The following is a 19,691-nucleotide window of genomic DNA, read 5'->3' on the forward strand; positions in this document are numbered from 1 at the left end:
ATAGTGTCTATTTTGCCACTAGTGCTGCTATTTCAAGCTACTTCAATAGGAATCAGAATATATGATTGTACATGGGTGTCCTGTCTTGTAGTTTGTGAATAATTCATAGTTTTGAAAAGCATACATTATCAACTCCTTTTCATTAGAAATTCTATAGTTTTTTAAAAAAATTAAGTATGGAGTGCTAAATTGCAAAAGATATGCTTCCAAAGATGGAAAGTAGAGTTTTAATAAGGGAGAAGACAAAACTGGAGAGCTTTTTTTTCATTTACTACTACCCTAAATTCATGAGGAATAGGATAAAACATGTCTATCTGAACTGTTCCAGATTTTTCTCTGCTATACTTTGGGTTAGCTTTTGTATTGGTAAAACCAGAGACCTTTTACTTTTCAATAATTCTGGAACAAATTTAATATATTTTAAGAATTACTGAAGGAAAAAAACCTACCCCAAACCAGAAAACTCAGAACACCCTTGTCCTGTTACCTAATTCCACTTTCTAGTCCTAGCCAGACATTTTTTAAATAGGGCTAACTTTGATGAAACCAGGTCAGCCCTGAATATTTAATGTAAATCCCTAGTTCCTGATGGAGTGCATTCAAAGACCAAACTGGGCAGAGCAAGTTGGAAGGTTGAATGGTTTAGGTGGTATTTTAGTCTTTGGCACGTGTTTGCCCTACATTACAATAATTCCATTGATCAGTTTAGTATTTGTAGTGCTGACCAATCTTCACACTTAAGGTCAGCTCCTCTCTGTATCCCAGGAACCACTGTGCTGCTTTTACAAAGGCACAAGTGCAATCTCTTCAATTTAATTTAATTCTAAATTTTCCATTACTACTTGATCACACCATGTGCCAGTGTTGGTGTTTTTTTCAATCCTTAAAATGACAAAGGGAGGACAAGGAATCGAAACAGTAAAATAGAAATGATAGAGTTAAGATGAAACCTTTCAGAAAAGGTAAAGCGTTGGTAGGGGCATTTCCAAATAAAATTCATAGTGTGTCTTCTCATGTCTAATGCAGCTGAAATGCAAAGGCTGCAAATTTTACAAGATGTACCCGAGCAGGAATATTCTGTTTTGGCTCACTTGACATCTCCCATCCTTTTTGGAGACTGAAAGCATTAAATCATCTAATTTCCATGCATTTTAGAAAACAAGTATGGGAAGTTCTAACACTTCACTGATTTTGCTCATATATAATTTCCTTTCTGTGACACCTCTGTGGTTTATATGCAAGCCTTCAAGGATTAGGTAGGATTGTGTTGGTCACATAATGGTATCTCTTTCTGGCACAACAAGTAACCAAACCACCAGTGACTGTAATTATCATAGCCATTAGCATTACTGCTGGCTGGAAATAATGAATTTCTGTCCGAGCCCAGCAGTGATTGTTGGCTGACCTTTCAAGCAATCCTAGTGAAGTGGAAAAGGGATTCCTTTTAATTTGGGTGGTAATTTTAGAGTTAATAAATAGCATGTCTTTAATAAGTGAGTTGAAATTGTTTAAGAAAGTTAAAAGCAAGTTGCAAGCCTTGGTGTGCCTCTTACTTTCCTTTTTCTCCTCAAGTTTAACTGTGTATTGTGCTGCAAATCCCTTCCTGCTCTTTTTACTCCTACTTTCTTCCTGCAAGAAAAAAAAAGACATTTTTCTTTGATTTGGTCCCTTCAATTTGATATTAAGAAAAATAAGCCCATTTCAGGCCAGGTGTGTTGTTGATTATTTAGACATTTGTAATTGTTTTAATTAGTGACTGGAATTATGATGTGGATCAAAACCAATGGCTGAATCAAATCTGTAGTAGAAAGTTACTGTTTTTGTATATGTTTGTGCTTAACCATCCTCAGTTTCACCATTTGGTTTCCCTCACAGCAACTGATTTTTTTTTCAGTGCCTTTGAAAGTTGTTTTTTTTTAAAAAAAAGGAATCTCTCTATAGTAGATGTGCCACATAATATTCATCTTATCAGTCCTAAGGCCTTATTTCACTCACTTTTAAAAACAACCTTACAGTTTACTGTTTGTCTAATTTACTAATGTTCTACACATGTATATTGCTACTGAAGCTGAAGTTGAGACCAGAAACTGCTTGGTGGAGTACAAACATGAAAAACTATCAAGTTGAATCAAGACACAAATGTCTGCATGAGTTCCATATTCTTGTGTCAGTTCTTTTCAAACATGGGAGAAAAGCTTTTGACTCTTCCATACTTTAGCTCCCCGATAAATCCCAAAAGGTCTGTGTTACTCTGTTTGGAGGTTATTAATGGTAGGGAAAAACCCCACAGTATTTGAGAAAATGGATGGTTTTAAATCAGTGTGTTAATTCTATCAGGTGTGTGTGATGTGGTGCGATGGCTCTGTGGCACAGTGGCCAAGTGTAGCCCTGGAGTTGCAGTTTGTTTGCTGTCCCTCCCTGGGAATGGCCCCTCCTAGGGAGGGAGCTCTGCACTTCTCTGCTGAAGGTCTTGCCTTGACTTTTCCCTGCCTCGTCCATGCCACATTAAAGTGAAGTTTGGCAGGGTCTTTTTCTTTAACTCTGTGAGTTGTGTAGCTGGAGTCAGTGCAAAACAAACACGTGGCTTCTGGCTTAATGGCGTGGACAGTGGCCAAGTGGATAGATTGCAAATCTCCTTAATTCGTGTTAGCTTATTTCAGCATTCTTCCTAACCTGCTGGCAGACACTGGATTGACACAAAAGTCTTTTTACCTGTCTCTTCCAATTTTTCTAAGGTACAAAAGAGAGTTTTTGTTATTAAGTTTCAGGAGAGAGTCCTGTATGTTCTTTCAACTGGAGAAGGGTTGAAAAATGCCTTAATACTTAAGGAAGAATACTAAATAGAATACTAAAGACAAGAAGTCCCTGTGTCTGGTTTGTCTGGCACTGCCCAGTTGCTTGTCAAAACTGTGATTAGTTTCACTCAGGAAGCATTTTATGGTGCCAGATGATAGTGTGTGTCTCACAGTACTAATTTCTTAGAACGGCGTCATTGTTTTTCACATTTTTCTGCACCTGCGGTATGTGAATGTATTCCTCGGCTTCTGTGCCAAATCCAGAGGAACTACATTGGCAGGTATTTTTTGTGACTCTTCCAAGGTGTTAAAAACCAAAGGAACTATCCTGTCTCTTGAAGTACTCTTACAAAAAAAAAAAAAAAAAAAAAAAAGATAGAAGTTCAGATGAGTCAGTGAATTGTAATATAAAACTTTAAAGAGGACTGTTGGCTCATATACTTCCTACCCCCATATCATCAAACAGAACCAACCCCTTGTCAGCAATTTTCATTCTCTTAATTGGTTGCATATAGTTTTCAGATACATTTTTCTCATGCTCTTTTCTGCATTTATGAACATTTGCCAACTCAACCTAAACTCTCTTAATTTTGGAGTAACAAGCACTGTCCTTAAGCAAGCATGAGCAGAAAATGAAGGCTCTGACTTTGCAAGAAGACCCTACACTTTGATTTTTGAAAGTGCACTGTGCCACAGAAGCACTGTTAAAATTATACATCCAGGTAGGTTTTTTTTGAACTTTGAGTAGGGAAAAAAAGTACATGTACTTATTGCATTTCTATTTGGTCACACATTTTAAAATAATTGTAGGATTTCTGTAAATATCCCTGAAGTTTTAACTTCATGGAGATTATGGATTAGTGATGAAACCCTGCAGGGCTAAATGCACTGAATTCTGCTGGCTCAGCTGTTGAAATCAGGCTGAAAAGTGCAGTGGTTATTTCCAACCATTAAACCTAATAAACCAGCTTAAAGCCAGACTGGGATGTTTAAATTTGCATTCAGCTGTCTCTGAGGATTTTCACAGGAGGAAGTAGTTTGGCTTTACTAGTCCTGATAGCTGTATTCCAGTGTGTTTGAAATGCCTCTCAATTACACTAGATCAAGAAAGTTCTGCCTCATTTAAGATAAAAAAGCATATGTCAGGGTACTTGTAAGTGATTTGTAATAGTCTTCCTTAGTTGCACTTCCACACCTTGCCAAATTTCCTTTCTTTAAGAAGATTTTCTGATATTTTTATCTACAGAGAATTGTCTGATCTGTGGGACAGGCTAAAGAAGCTCACAATTACAGTTTATTTTTCTTGTTAGCTAAATTGCACAATTTGCTTATTGCATAAGTTGATAAGGTTTTTGTTTCCTTTCTGAAAAATACCATATTGCAATAATTGTTGAAGTGCAGCAAAAAAATATTTAATAAATGTTCTTTGTAAGTAGCAACATGGCTCATAGCTTACAAAAGCAGAATAATTTATCTAGTTATAACATACTATAGAGAATATTGCATGAAGGCTGAAGTCAAAGTAAACAGAAGTCTTATTAGGAAAAAGAAAGTACTTAGAATAAATTTAGAATGATACTGTTGACTATCAGAGAAATGCAGCTCAGCAGGAAACTTAAACTCAACTGAAATATAATACCAGACAAGCTGAGAAGAAATTCCATTGAAAATGGCAGGATATGTTGATTTTTTGTTATGTTTTGTGTATTTGAGTTTTCTAGTATGTTTGTTGAGTGTTTTTTGTTTTTTTAATTGTCTTGAGCTGATGGCTCAGGTCAAATACGGAATTAAACTCTTCTCTTCCAAAGGAAGTACAGAACTGCATAAAATACCTGGATAGTGTTTCATCTCTATGATGAAACTTTGTTGTGGAAGAAGGGTGTCCTGTCTCTTGTATTAGTGAAGAAAATTTATGCTCTGCTTTTCTTGGCTTCCTGTAATGCTTGAATGGTAGCAGACAGTGCAATTTTAAGGGGGAGCCAGTCTCATTTACCAAAGTCTTTAATACCGAGCACATGGAGGTTTTGAGCTACTGCACTGTTGTGTACCTGTGTTCCTCTCGGGTCGCTCTCATAGTTGGTGAAGAATAAGTAATTCTTGCAGCTTGCACAGTGGTTGTCTTTTCCTTGCAGTCCATAAGACTACAGCTCTCCTGAGCTTGAGTTTGCATGGTGCTACTTAAAGTTAGTCCAGGGCTCTGAAATGATGTCCCCCAAGTTCAGAGAAGCACGTTGTGTTATAACGTTTTTGGGGAAGAAAGAGGAGAATAGGGAAATGTGTGGTTATTAGACTTTGGACCATACCCGCTGTTCTGACATTATTATTCAGCATTCAATTGTAAGCACCTACTCTTGTATTCAAGGCCTTCTTTGAAATAATTATCATCCTATTATTCTGGAAAAATTTAACTTTTTTTCTGGAAGATAACTCCTGTGTTTAAAATCATGTGAGGCTTTTCATTTTCTGCTTCAGTTTCTGCTGGCTTTGTAGGGATATGACATGTAGCCAGCAAACCCTCTGGCAGATACAAAATTACACCATAGATCCATATTTGAAACAATGTAGAACTTTGTGTCTCTTAAGTTTTTGGAGGTTTTGGTGAGCTTTAATGCGGTACAAAATGTACTGAAGAGCTGCCACGAGATCTGGCATTTGTGGCTCTGTTGGCTTTGTTAGACCTGAGATAATGCACTTGTGCTGTGGATACATCACAGAATCATTTGGGTTGGAAAAGATCTCTAAGATTATCAAATCCAACCTTTGATCAATCACCCCTCTGTCAATTTGATCAGAACATTAAGTGCCATGTCCAGTTGTCTCATGAATACCTCTAGGGATGGTGACTCCACCACCTCCCTGAGCAGTTTTTTTCAATGTTTAACAACCCTTTCTGTGTAGAAATTCCTCTTGAATTCTAACCTGAACCTCCACTGATACAGCTTGTGGCTATGTTCTCTCATCTTCCTTCTTTATCATACCTGACACGGGAAGTTAGAAGACCCCTTGCTGGTTTGTTTGATTTTTCTGAGAAACTTTGTTTCCCCAGAGGCTAGGAATGAAACATAAATACTTTTCCAAGTAAATAGTTGTAACTCTTTCCTTTGATCATCCTATCAATAATTAAGGCAATTCCTTAACAAAGTTGAAAAATTATTAGAACTTTGGAAATACTTAGTCTTAATAAAAATCACAGTTATTTTTAGCTAAAAGAGGTTGTTACAGATAATGGCATCTGAACATAACCTACTTTTTTCACTTACTCCTTTCTACTAGCTGGATTTTTAAGTTGTTGCTGTTTCCAAGTAATAAAAGAAAATTCACATTTAATCTTTCCTGTTTAACATGGCAGTCTTAATGCATTGATACTGCATCTCTAGCTCTACAGTAAAGAGATAAAGTGAGACCAACTGGTTGAACTGGCTGCAGACTACTTCCTTTTTCATTATTTGATTAAATGCATGAAAACTACACCTGTTTGTACGGAGTCCACTTTGCCGTCTTCCATGATGTCTCTGGTAGTTCTTACATTCCTTCTGAGGAACAAGAGGACATTCCTGAGCAAATTCATGGGAAGAGTTGTGTCATTTATTCATAAACTCTTAAGTTGTACTAGATTTTCTGGACTTGTAAAGACCTTTTTGTTTTATTTTTCTTTTTACTTTTAAATTCCTCATTCTAGAACTAATGCATATCAAGAAAATCTCTTAGCAGAGACAAGATGTGTCTACACATAAAAAGATATCAAGCAGGATTTCAAGGAATATAAAGAACTTAACTTGATGTTTGATAGAAGAAAGAAAACAATTAATGAAATCTCATACCTGCAAGGACAGGGATACTGGTGGTGCATGCTGAATTATTCTGGTTTTGGTGTTCTAGATGGACAGCCGTTCTCAATGACAAATAGGTATTATCATCACCTGTTACTTTTAGTACTGTGTTTTAATATATATAGTCCTAATGCCTAAGGTACCCAAAGCAAAGAGTTAACAAAATCATTTGCAGATATTGGGAGAACCTATCAGGCTGTCATCAAAGAGATTATAACATGCCTGCCTCTAGCTGAGATGCAGGATGAAGAGAGCTTGACAAGCATTCAGACATTCACACTAAACTGATTATCTGTGTTAGAACTGTCCTATGGTTTTTGGCAACATTGTAATCAGGGATTTGAAAGCGATTACCTTGCTGAGTTCAGATGTTGAGCCGGGCACAGGAGGTAATAAAATCTGCTGCAGCTCCGTGTCCTTTGTGTATTTCAGTCTTGGCATTTGCCTTATCTGTACAGGTAGTCAGTGCTATTAGAAGTAGGAATTACAGATTTTTGTTTTACATGCAACTGGAGAGACTACTTTTCTATATCTGATTTACTTTATACAGTATTTCCAATGCTTGGACATTGATGCAAAATGTTTTGATGCTTTTTGATGTGCCTTGACATATTTTTATGCATAGCTGTCCAATAAATATCCTGTTAGGAAAATTCTGTACAAGCTGTCATCTAAGAAAACTGACTGCTGCATGTGAGCAGAACTTGAGATATTCAAAAGTCACACTGAGCTGTCATTGTCTGAACTATGCATTTGATCCTTTTAGTTGTGGTGTACACAGGCAAGAGAACACACGTTCTTTTATTTCAATACGAATGTGAAAGTGTTTATCCTTGGTAATCTGCAAGAGATTTAAGGATCACCTCTGTTATTAAAACTAACATTTGTATATATTGTGTTTATTGAGAGGAGAGTGAATCGATTCCCCACCCCGCTCCCTCTCTCTTTTCTGTCGCTGCCTTCATTAGCTTGTTGCTGGTTTGCAGCAAGCCTCCTGGGGTGTCTGTGGGCAGCACAATGCATTATGAACAGATGCCTGAATTAACTCGTGCTTTAGAAGCACAAGCCTGTAGCTGTGCTGTCGTTCCACTCCGTCCAGATCAATTCATATGTAGGCAGAGCTCAGTGCACGTGATGGCCTTTTACAGTCAGCTCTGGCCATTTTGCATCAGCAGAGCTGCATGCCTCCGTGTGTTTCTGCTGCTAGGAATCCTGCCTATTTAGAAACCTGAAAAGGTCCTTCAGCTTCTTTTGAGGAGAAAAGGCTTCACCCTGAAAATGCACAGCAGAGAGGGTGACAAGAGATTTCTTGTTCAAACTTGCTTGCAAGAGCAAGGGCACAAGAAATTGCACTCTGAAATGAAAGGAAAACTTTATTCTTGCATGAGCGTACTTAAACTGGAAAGCTGACTGTAAGTTTGTGGACGCTGTGATGTATATAAATCCTAGTTAGGAAAATTCATAGAAGAAAAATGCATCCATGGCTGTTAAACACAGGCATACCCTGTCTGGCTCAGGAGATCCCTGTGCCACAAAATGCTGAGAGTTGTATGCTTGCATTGCCTGCCAGCGGTCAGTAGCTTCAGATGTGAACTCGCAAATGGTGTGCTCAGGAGAGTTGTTGATAGATTTTTATTCTTTTTTTGTAATGGTTGTTGTGAAGATGAAGTTGCATTTTCTGAAGCTGCTCACAGTGCCAGATGTCTGTTGTATTTCCTATGCATAAGGCCATATCAAAGGATAGTTTTTATATTTCTGCAAAAAGACCACTGAATCAGAACCTTCCTCAAAGTTAATATATACATGTCATTACTCATCAACTAAAAACCTGCACAAAAGCAAGTTCAGTTTTCCATCATCAAGCCAAAATACAATACTAATGACTGTTTTAACCAATGTTAGATGGTTAATGTTAGAAACATCCCAATTTCATTTGTTACAGCTTTTAATTTCTTTTTGTTTCCAACTGTTGAATAGAAGCAAACCCCCTTGAAATAGTTGTTCCTAAAAGTCTTGATCCCTTGAGAGAGTGGCACTTTTAAGTCCAGAATAAAAACTTGAAAAATTACTTTTGCTACCAAGAGGACCTGATTTCAATTATAGCAGATGATATCTGGAATCAATAATAGCTTCTGGCCATCTGTTAGGAGGAAAAGAGCAACAGTGTCTGCCTCATTAGTTCTTATATGCAGATCTCCAGTTATTTCAGGCATAAAAATTTTAAGAATATCACCCCAAGCAAAACTTTGGAGTGGGCCAACCACCCCTGTTGCCAGCTAATCAATTCCTTTTCTATCAGAGCATCTTGTTCCCTGTCAAAGCCAGTCCCTCTGACACAGTGTTCTCACCCTTCAAATCTGATCACCTTGTGTGTACTAACCACATTTCTGTGTGCTTTATGTGCCATCTTTCTGAACTGGGGCAATGCTAGAACAATGCAATTTTCTAGTATGATTTTTCACTCAAGCACTTTGCATGCAGAATACGGCCAAGTAATAATTAATTATTGCAGTAATTTGTCTTCTTCTATCTGTCATCCTTTTCCCACTCTTCTCTCTTCACTTGAAGGACTGTTTTTTATTATGTGAAACCCAAGCATGCTTTTGTCATACAAGTGCTCATTTTTGAACATCAAGTAGTTGCTGTAGATATGACTTTTTATCCCCTCATATGGGGGTGTATGTCCTGCCACACAACCCAGAACTGAATGTAATGTGTGTCTCCTTTCGTGGTTTTGACCTTAATTCTAACTTGTGACAAGGGCAGCTTGAGCACCATGTCATGCCATACCCTTTGTGGGGAGACATTTTCATCTTGAAAACATAGTCAAGCCAGCCATGAAACCAGCTTGCTGTGGGTGTCTCAAATCCTCTTTGTAATGCTAACTTGCAGGTGAGGCTTGTATACACTAGTGTTGCAAGCAGAAAAATACCTTGTTTCAGTTTACAGGGCAGCAATGCTATCAGTGCTGTAGATGAGCAGAAGCTGCACCATAACCCCCCCCTTAGTTTAAGCTTTAATTAAGATTGCCTTAACCTTGGGCTTGGATGGATCTTTTCACACACCAGGCACTTTCGTATGCAAAACTGTCCAACAGTGAGCACATCCAACCAGGGGTTTTGAATGAGAACACAAAGATGAACTTTGTTTTGAGAAGCTGAACTTAGGAGCAAAGCAAACCAAACTGAAACTGAAGTTGCTTTAATATTGCATGTCTCACCATATGATTTCACCTTCTGTATAGTTTGTGTTTTTGTATCCTGTGTTGTTGTCTTGCTTTCTGATTCTCTGAGCATCCTTTGGCAGCCAGAAAATATTTAATAAAGCCAGCTGGCTACAGTATTTGAAGTCAGTTTCTAAAATATTTCTGAGGACATATCCTGCTGCAAATTTTTATTGTGGAGTTCCATATTTCTCCGGTGGCCAAGAGGTGATTGAAGAGGATATCAATCACTGCTCCTGTGCTTGAAAAGGACATTTATCTGACCTTCAGCTACTACAATGACAGAAAATATATCTAAATGTGGTTTTGATACATAACTCCTGGGGATGTGCATGTGACAGTCCATCTGCAATGACTGCAGGTATTGGTAAATGATCTGTATTCAGAATAGATTTTTCTTCTCCTGTCCATCTTCCTTTTCAAGGTCTCCGGTATACAGTTGCAATTGAAGAGAGAGAAAGTGATAGTCACAACAGCTACTGTTGTTAGAAGAATTAAAATGAGACTTCTGTGATGCCTATGGGCCATTGAATGCTGTATATAAAAAAAGTCTATTTCTATGAGTATGATAAATATGTACTGCTCTTAAATTAGCTTGAGAATACTTTAAGCCATGGTCACTGCAGAGTGATTAATTATATACTTCCACTACTAGAAGAAAGAATTAAGGACCATCTGTTTTTGCAGAACAGCGTGGTCACTGGAGAAGAGGATGAGACATTTAGTACATTAAATTTATATTGTGGCTTGCTTAAGAACCCCATGTCCTAGCTGAATCCTGGGATCTTCCTGGTGGAACAGCAGCTACCTCCTTACATGCCTTAACTGTTATCCTTCCTGTAGTCAATTTATGTATATACAGCACAGATAAACTAAAAAGACATGAATCATAGAATAGAAGAATCTGTAGATTTTATAGCGTTCTATAGAATCTACAGAATCATAGAAGGATTGGAAGGGACCTTAAAAATTATCTTATTTCAATCCCACTGCTGTGGGCAGGGACACTTTCACTAGACCAAGTTGCTCAGAGCTCCATTCAAAACCTTGTCTTAAGTGCTCACAGGAATCCACATCCACAACTTCTCTGGCCAACCTGTTCCAGTGCCTCACCACCCTCATAGTAAAGAATTTTTTCTATTATGTGAACTAAACCTACAGTCCTTCAGTTTGAAGCCATTCCCCTTTGTCCTATCGCTGCTACATGCTCTTGTAAATAGTCTATTACTACATCAGCCAATTCCCTCAGGATTCTGGGATGTACCTCATCAGGTCCCCATTCACTTACATGCATTCAGGTTTCTCAGGTGGTTATGAACCTGACATTTAGAGTGAAGGACTTTGCTCCCCCAGTCCCTGTCTTGCTGCCCATTCACTCCAGAAGTGTGGGAAGAGAGGTTGCCATTGAAGACCAAGGCAAAAACGTTGAGTACTTCAGCCCTCATCTGTTGTTATTGGTTGTTCCGATGGCCGCCTTCTGTGTCAGTCCCAGTTCTGTAGCATGACTTGATTATTGCAAAGTAAACATTTGTGAGGTAAGTTTATCTGTGCATTCCTGTGCTTTTCATTAAATCTTCTGCTGCTCTGCAATGCTCTTTATTTCACTTTGATCAGCACTGCTAAACACCACAGGCTACCTGCTTTGAGCCTGACCTTGCTCCACAAGAATCCAGGGAGAGTTTTTCAAGTGTATCAGGTGAATGTGCTCAGAGGTAAAGATGATGCCCTTGTTTCTTTCTTTCTTTTTTTGGTTCTCTGCATGCTATCCTTCTAGAAGGTATTTCAAGGTATAATTTTGTTCTTCTATACATGCTCTAAAATGATTTCTAGCTATTTTCTGCACTGTGTCAGATTTAAATCTTTTTTTTTTGTTCTGAAAGCTTTTTTTTAAACATATATGAAAAAAGAAGAGAAAAAGAAAAAGCTCTTTAACAACTCTAGTAACTAAATAATAAAAACGGGGAATGTCACAGAAAAGTCAAATCATAACACTGTGACACGATATATTGGCTCTTAAGGAGAAAATTACTGTCGTATTTTATTTCATGGAGTTTAAAAATAAGGTATCTCACGACTGTAATAACAGATGAGGGTTTGGTTTTGCATACTTCTTTCAGTTAATTCCTTAATTTTATTTTGGTTGCTGTACATGCCATTTTGGCAGGCTTCATATTTAAATTTTGCTTCTTTCAAACTAGAAAAGTGACCAGAGTGATTTCTGTCATTCCAGTGCCACAGCAGAATTTAGATGTACATTACATATGCAAGGAGTTTCCTTTTTATTTTTATTTCTTCGTAGTTTATAAACTGTGTTAATTTTCAGATCCGGGTAAAAGAATTAATTGAAAAATTCTTGGTTTTTTCCAACTCTTAGACAAACTTTCTCACTGTACTAATGCTGTCTTGCTATTAAGCTGCTTTAACAATGGTGTACTTGATCATGGTGAGGAGCCAAAGTAGCTTTTTAGTTCATGCTGCATCCCTCACAGTATTCAGTTCAGTGTAAAAAAATGGAAGAGTGGGAGTAGCACCAAGACAAATGGAGGTTGGTTCAATACACATTCTTGAGGAGGTTCAGTACTGTAAATACTGATCTCATGTATCAAGCATTTAGAGACTGTCCAGGGATATACTCTCACAGGATTTTTTCAAAGGGATAAAGACTGTGGGTTAAGCACAGTGATGATCTTCTCATGAGTGAAGTGATGAGTGAATACATTGAGTTTTGAAGTCTTCAAATTCTGAAGAAGGATTTGGCAAAAATATACTCTGTGTGCAATTTTAGTCATGCCATCCTATAGCATAAACCATATCCTGTTGGTTTACTCTTAAAATCTGAAACTTTCTTCTGAAGATTCACAAATGAATTTTCAGTTTCTGTGGTTGCTGACAGCTAATCTCTCCTGCTGCCTTTGATGAGCAATGTGGCAGGCACAGATGGTGGATGACAGGTTATGCTGTGTTTGAGTGTAGTGTCTGCTTGTGGCAGGGTAGACCTCCAACAGCAGGCAAGAGCTTATATATGTCCTTGCATATATGCATATCCTCTTGGCTTTTATGTGTGAAGTTTTCTTGTCTTGCCTCTCAGTGGGCTTTCTTTTTTTTTGTATGAGATTTGGGGTTTCTTGTCTAGATGGGTAGATATTTAACATCAGTAAGACTGCTGTTAGGCTACAGAGTTTTTTTGTGCATCATGCCCTTGTGGATTTGCTGTTTTCCATTTCAAAATTAAGCTCTGGAAGATTACAATACAGAAAATCAAAAGCACTATTGCTTGGTCTCATGGCCTGAACTAGGCAATATTTTAATTCAGCATTTCAAGTACAGTAAGAACAGAATTGAATATTGAATTGCTATTTAGCACGTTAATGGATTTTTAGCATTTTTAGGAGTGAGCTCTTTGAGTGGCTTTTGGATATTCTGTTTTGATTCTGAGTGAAAAAATATCAGTCTATTGTTTTAGAAGTAACAATATAAGACTTAATATTTGGCCGCTGTAAGTATTTGGGAACATCACTGCTCTGCTGGATGTTTAGTTTCTGCAGCATGTTTTCTCTCCAGCTCCATTTCTGTAGCTCTTGTCCCAGCCTGAGCTCATGACCTCCCTTCAATGGCTTTGGTGAAGCTGCAGGGGAAGCTCAGTGTGCACTTGATGTACTGGAGTGAACAACATGCTTTAGTGGTCTCCACCCCCCAACCATTTCCTCACATTTGGGATACATGGAGTGCTGGGTCTATAGCATCCATTAAGCAAATGTGAAATAAGGTTTGCTTTTCATGGTGTGTGAGTGGTATGGATGGCACCAAAAATATTGGCACATATTGGCACTTTCAGCTCGCGGAATTCTGAGGTCTGATGCATGTTAGTGTAAGCATTTGGAATAAAACACTTTCTGTCCTTCGGGGTACTTATGATCCAGCTAATAGTGTTCTCCAGGACAGGCTTTCCATTCAGGCATCGTAAGGCTGTGCCTAGGTTTTTTTCTGAGTCCTGTGCTTTGAATTTTCTGCTCGTAAAATTGGCTTAATGATTCTTTCTTTTGACTTTTTTCACACTTTATTAAATTTGAGTAAGCCTGTTTGTGTTAAGATGCAACTTCTCATGGTAAAAGACTATTTTGTTAAATAGTAGGAATATTAATTTGTATTTTAATGTTGCAAATAATTGAAACATACTATATTTTTCAGTAATTGCTGGTTTTCGAGGGACGGTCCCACATGGCCTATCACTGGAGATCGGAGACACCGTTCAAATATTAGAGAAATGTGATGGTGAGTTCACAGGTGATTCCAGTGATAATTTTAAGTTTTGTGTATTCATGGTTTGAACCCCATTAATATTCATTTATTTTCTTAAAGTAACACGTTTTTGAAGTCAATAATATAATACATATTGGCCTCTTAATTTTTTTCCCACAGCTCCAGTGAACTCTAATCTCTATAATAATTAATTTGCAGTACATTGATTTTTATTTAATCTCTTTGTCTAATAAACATTTACAGAGGATAAGTGTTATAAAAGAAAGGAAGTCTCTCATGATTCTTCTGCTTTCTTGGTATTTCTGAGGGAAACCTGGCTGCCATCAAGACATTTTCAAATTAATTCAAATTCACAGCTTTGAATCTTGAAGCAGAGTAAGCATTCTCTTCTACCTCTGTTTTGCCTTAGAGAATGCAAAAATAATTTTAGCAAATGTCTGTTGTTAGTGTCAGAGAAAGTTGCATTTTCTTTTCATAATCTGCCTCCTTAACACATAAAACCCAGCACATTGATTTTTAAAATAATTTTAAATTATTTTTTTACAATTTAGGATCATATAGGTTGTTTTTTTTTAATATCGTATCAGGATCATATATGGTGAAGCTTGTAAGAAATGTTCTTTTAGAAGGCATAGGATCTATTCTGTTTAATCAGGTAAATTATGAATTTCATATAGCATTGTAGTTGATAGATGGAGAACCTGAAGTCCAGAAATGATTTGCAAATATTTTGAGTAAGTAAGAAACTGTTTTGACCAGTGTGGTGTCCAATGCAGAATTTAACTAGGTTACATTGTTAGAAACATTTAGGGGTACAGGGTTAAAGACTAATTCCTGAAACTGTGTGAATGAAGTCATCCAAATATGAACTGTATGGAAAATACCTTATACTGTATGGAAAAATCTTTTGAATTAATATAGTCTGACAGCACTGTGAAATTGTCATATCTGTCCAAAAGGGAAAGATGAAATCTGTTTTACATATGTAAATGATTTGCACACTTTAAAAAGCAATATGTGCTTTCTTCACAGGATGGTACAGAGGATTTGCCTTAAAAAACCCCAATGTTAAGGTAAAGGTCAATTGCAGTTTTGCATTCTTGGGCAAAAATGTATATTTACTTTTTAAAAGTTAATAATCTGCTTGTAAGTGTATGATATTTACTCTTAAGAGAAAACCAGAGCTTAGTGTTAAGTATATTATTGGTACTACTTTAATTAGATTTGGACATGGATTACCTTTTTGAAATGCTTCTATGTATTAGGATAATACATTTTACAAATCTAGGGCTGTGGTGAATTTTCTTTCATTTCAAAATTTTAGATTTTCCACTCAGAGGAAGCTAAGTTGAAGGGAAGAGATACTGAGAATACAAACTGTAAACACTGTTGGAAAAGTTGTTTAAACTGCGTCTGTTTTTCTTGATGCTGTGAATTAATTTAGAGCAGCCAGTGGAGACAGCCAGTTTATAGGAGCCACACGCAGAGTATCAATTGAATAAAAGATATGTGTTGTCACGTAAAATATATGGTTCATTTTGGTTTTCTTTGATGTGTAGTCTTTGGTTTCTGTAGTAGCATAGTATTCTAAACCAGACTTCACTGATTTATTTCTTCTGCATTCAAACATGTAAAGTTACTGAAATTTATGTTTCAGTGTCTGTTTGTGTTGTATGTTTAAGTTTTACTTGTCTTATTTTTCTATTTTCTTAACCTATCCTCTTGTCTTGCCTCTGGGATTGTGCAGATTTTGTTTTTCATGGGAAAGAAAGATCTTAAATTACCTATTGATCTTTTAACCTACATTGTAAGCTTTGCTCTTCCTTGTCTGTCCTTATTTCCAAGATTCTTCAGCTTCAAAAAAAGGCACACACACATTAATTTCAAAAGTTTCTAGGGGCTCATATCGAGTCCTTGGCCATTTGTACCAAGGCCTGTGATCTCTAATCATAGAAAATTTCCTTTCTTTATATGGAAGGTCGATGCAAACAATAAATTTAGCCACAGAGTCTACTATGATGTTTACTACTTTTACCTCATCAATGTGTGTTACAGTTTGATTTAAAAAGACATCAGCAGTTGTGGTTTGCTATTGCATCTTTTGTGTCTTTTGTTGCAATTCTCACCACATGCTTGCTGTCAGTCTTGCTTTGTGGTCTGTCAAATGTGTGATGGAAGTTATGAATAGGTTTTCTAAACATGACTTGATGTGTGAAGAGATGAGATAGATATTCTCTGTTTTCCTAGTGTGAATGCAAACAGTTTTCTGAATTGGATTTTTGAAGGGAGTCTCTCCAAAAGTAAAATCCTAAGAGCACCTTGTAACTCCTCTTGCTGTTGGTATTGCTCTGTGAAGATTCTTGCCGTGTTATTCTGGCAGTTTTGACCCTGGAGGAAGTTCCCTGTGGCAGCAGGTCTGCAGTGAGGGTGCATATGCCATAAGGACTGTCCTGTCCCCTGACACGCTGTCACACCTGTGCTCTGGCTCCTACTGACCCTGGGACATGCTCCCCTGAGCTACTTTGCATTACAGAAGAGTAGATGCATTTAAGAGGACAGTTGCCTCTACATAGTAGGTTTGGTTTTTTCGAAGGCCTAATGGCTGTGTGAGAAGAAAATGGGACCCCATCATTACAAAGGAAAGCTGTAAGCAGCTGTGCTTGTTATGGAGACAATATATGTGTTTTCTGACACTGCTTGAGCTGTAGTGTATTATTTTCCCAGCCAGAAGCTTGGAGCTGACTTGCTTCATTTTGCTGGTTCTGATTTGTGAAGGTCAGTGTGCTGTAAGAGCAGTAGGACTGTGGCAGCAATGCTGCGTGTTCAAGAGAATGGTGCCCTTCAACAACTGGAAAAGAGCTGCTCCTGGCAGATATGGGCTCTTTGATAAGCATCTACCACAACTTTCCTGTGCACTGCAGGCAGAGTAGCCAGCAAAGTAGACTCTATTTTGATTTTCTTTATTTACTTGACTTTCTTTTAATTCAATATTGTTAACTTCATTTACTCTGCTTCATTTTAAAAATCCCTGTTTGAAAATCCTTATTTTTAAGATGGGATTGATAAGGCATTATCTCCCACAGCTGGTCTGTTTCTTTTCAAGGTGGGAAAAATGAATAAAACCATCTGCCATAAGGGAGCTCTCAATCTTCTGCATGTTCTACATGCATTTATCTTCTAATTTTCTGAAGTGTTGAACAATTTAAACTCTATTGAACATGGCATTTTAGTTTCTGATAGAGCTATACTGAGTATTTATTGCATTCTTTCCTTGTTTGTGTTTGTTAATTATTTGTAAGACTTTGAATTCAGCATTCATTTGCATATTGAATGATACTAAATGGAATGCCAAACTCATGTAAGGGGACTGTTTTTCCCTAAACTTTTTTATTTTTCAGGGCATATTTCCATCTAACTACATTCACTTGAAGAATGCATGTGTTAAGAACAAAGGGTATGTGTGAAATGTTCTGATTTCAAATATTTAAACGTGGTCAGTTAGTTGCACCAAAAATCTTTTGCTTATAAATTAAATAATTTAGTTATGTTATGATATCTTCAGCTTACTGCCTGAGGACTTCAAATGGTTGTCTTGAGCTAACCTGATATTCCTGCATGGGCATAAAATTGGAATGCTGTATCCAGAAAAGACACTGAATGCAATTGGAAATATCATTCTGCATTGTCTAGAGAAAAGGGAAAACAATTATGTTAAGTTTGGCTTGAAAATGGCACTGCCTTAATTTGAAGAAATTATTCTGTCCATAAGCTGTCTTTTAACCTGCTGTTAAATTAAAATAGCTGTTTTATTTGTGGGCAGTAGCTCTAGTGTGGTAGACAGTTTCCATTTTACAAAAAAATGGGTAAAATAATGTATCAGTTTAATGGCAAAAGATTTTGCTAAACCTGTAAATGAATAGAGAAGCTTTTTCCTTTACTTCTTTTCTTCAGGTGATGGACAGCCAATATTTATTTTTGACAACAGCTGATATGTTTTCACATTTAGAAGAGCTGATAAAAAGCAGAGCCATTGGTTAAAATTAGTTTTAAAATTTTGTTCTGGAATTCACATTGTCTGACTTAAAAAACTGATTTTTTGATTTTTTGATTTTTTTTTTTTTTTTAAATTTTTTGTATGTGTACAACTTACCTTGATGGTATCACTTTTAAAAATTTAAAACTTAAAAGTTTTCAGTGATCTTAGGTTAAGAGTTTTTTCAGTTTTAGTTACTTTGTAATTGTTCATACTGTATCCTTTATTTGTGTTTATTAGTAGAGAGCTGATACAAAACAGTTTGGTAAGGGCATTTCTCGTAATAGATGCATGCCTGAACATGAAGTGGTCTTTGTTTTGGGAACATGAGTGAGTGCATTGTTCATGATGGTTAGAAATAATGAGGAAGACTGTAATAATACTAAAAGAAGTTTAATTCTCACAGGTGAAAATGTCCTCACAGTACTGTTAAACTTCCTGTTGTCCACTATGAAGTTAGAGCCACATGTGGTTTGTCATGCTCTAGGGTCCTTTCCTCCTTTTAAAGCTGTAGCTAAAACTGAAGGTTCAATGAAACAGAATTGTAAGCCATGACAATAAAATAAAATTTAAAAGCAGAATAATTTTTGCTAGGGGAAACCATGACAGTACTTGCATGGAGTTCAATCTTTGTTGCAACAATTTCCTTTTGTAGGTTGTTTCTCATTCAGGCTATATTCCCTGCTGCACATCATGGCCAAGAGCTGTCACATTGTTATGTTAATTTAGTAAGAGAGACAAGATATCATGAAAAAAGTAATCCAGGCATGAAAATCTGAAGTGTCAAGATCCCTTTGGAAACTATGGGATTTATTCTGCTGTGAAAGTAGTTTTTGATATGCTTATCTCATAGTGAAAACAACTCACCTTGACTTCTCTAGGGCCAAGGCTTTGTGTGGGGATGAAACTATTTTCACCCAAAGTTTTTCCATGGGGATGCAATAAATAAATAAAAAGTGTAATGGTCTGAAGGAGCGCTCGTATCGGTTGACAGACATCACTGCTGGCAGTAGGAAGTCTACATGTTAGTAACTGCAATGGGATTAGTAATGCTTGTGCCATATCATGTGTTCTTCTGCATGTTACAGACAATTTGAAATGGTTATTCCAACAGAAGATTCTGTTATTACAGAAATGACATCAACTCTAAGAGACTGGGGAACTATGTGGAAACAACTCTATGTGGCAAGTACCCTGAATAATATTGATTTAATTTAATGTCATCTCAAAAGGTGCACTTTTGTTTAAATGCTCTGGTTTAGTTGAAGTATATATTTCAGAAAAAAACCCATCACATTCAGTTTCTTTTTAATTCTTTTATTAATACCTTGAAATTTTATTTTGAGCTTCATAGTGTTACTAGAATGTCTCTTGGATTCACATGAATAATAATAATGTACTTCAGTAGGACTTATCAGATAGCAGGACCAAAGATGCACCTGAATTACTGATTATTCAATTAGGTTTTTTGACTGCAGAAATGAAAGCTGTATGTACCAGCATCTAATGGAAAATTGTGAAAGCATACTCTATAAAGTTCCTACTAATTC

General features: G+C 36.9%; 1 protein-coding gene across 4 annotated transcripts in view; it reads left to right on the forward strand.

Annotated features, from left to right (window-relative positions):
• The window catches only part of DOCK4 (dedicator of cytokinesis 4), a 213,920-nt gene that overhangs the window by 56,245 nt on the left and 137,984 nt on the right, over window positions 1-19,691 (forward strand). For all 4 annotated transcript variants that reach the window (XM_086887100.1, XM_086887102.1, XM_086887101.1 and 1 more), the window contains exons 2-5: window positions 14,037-14,120; window positions 15,141-15,181; window positions 17,507-17,562; window positions 19,230-19,326. In XM_086887100.1, the coding sequence (XP_086743226.1) occupies window positions 14,037-14,120; window positions 15,141-15,181; window positions 17,507-17,562; window positions 19,230-19,326 (278 nt within the window). The remainder of the gene's footprint in view (window positions 1-14,036; window positions 14,121-15,140; window positions 15,182-17,506; window positions 17,563-19,229; window positions 19,327-19,691) is intronic.

This window comes from Cyanistes caeruleus, chromosome 4 (assembly GCF_971803275.1).
Source record: "Cyanistes caeruleus chromosome 4, bCyaCae1.hap1.1, whole genome shotgun sequence".
Lineage (NCBI taxonomy): Eukaryota > Metazoa > Chordata > Aves > Passeriformes > Paridae > Cyanistes > Cyanistes caeruleus.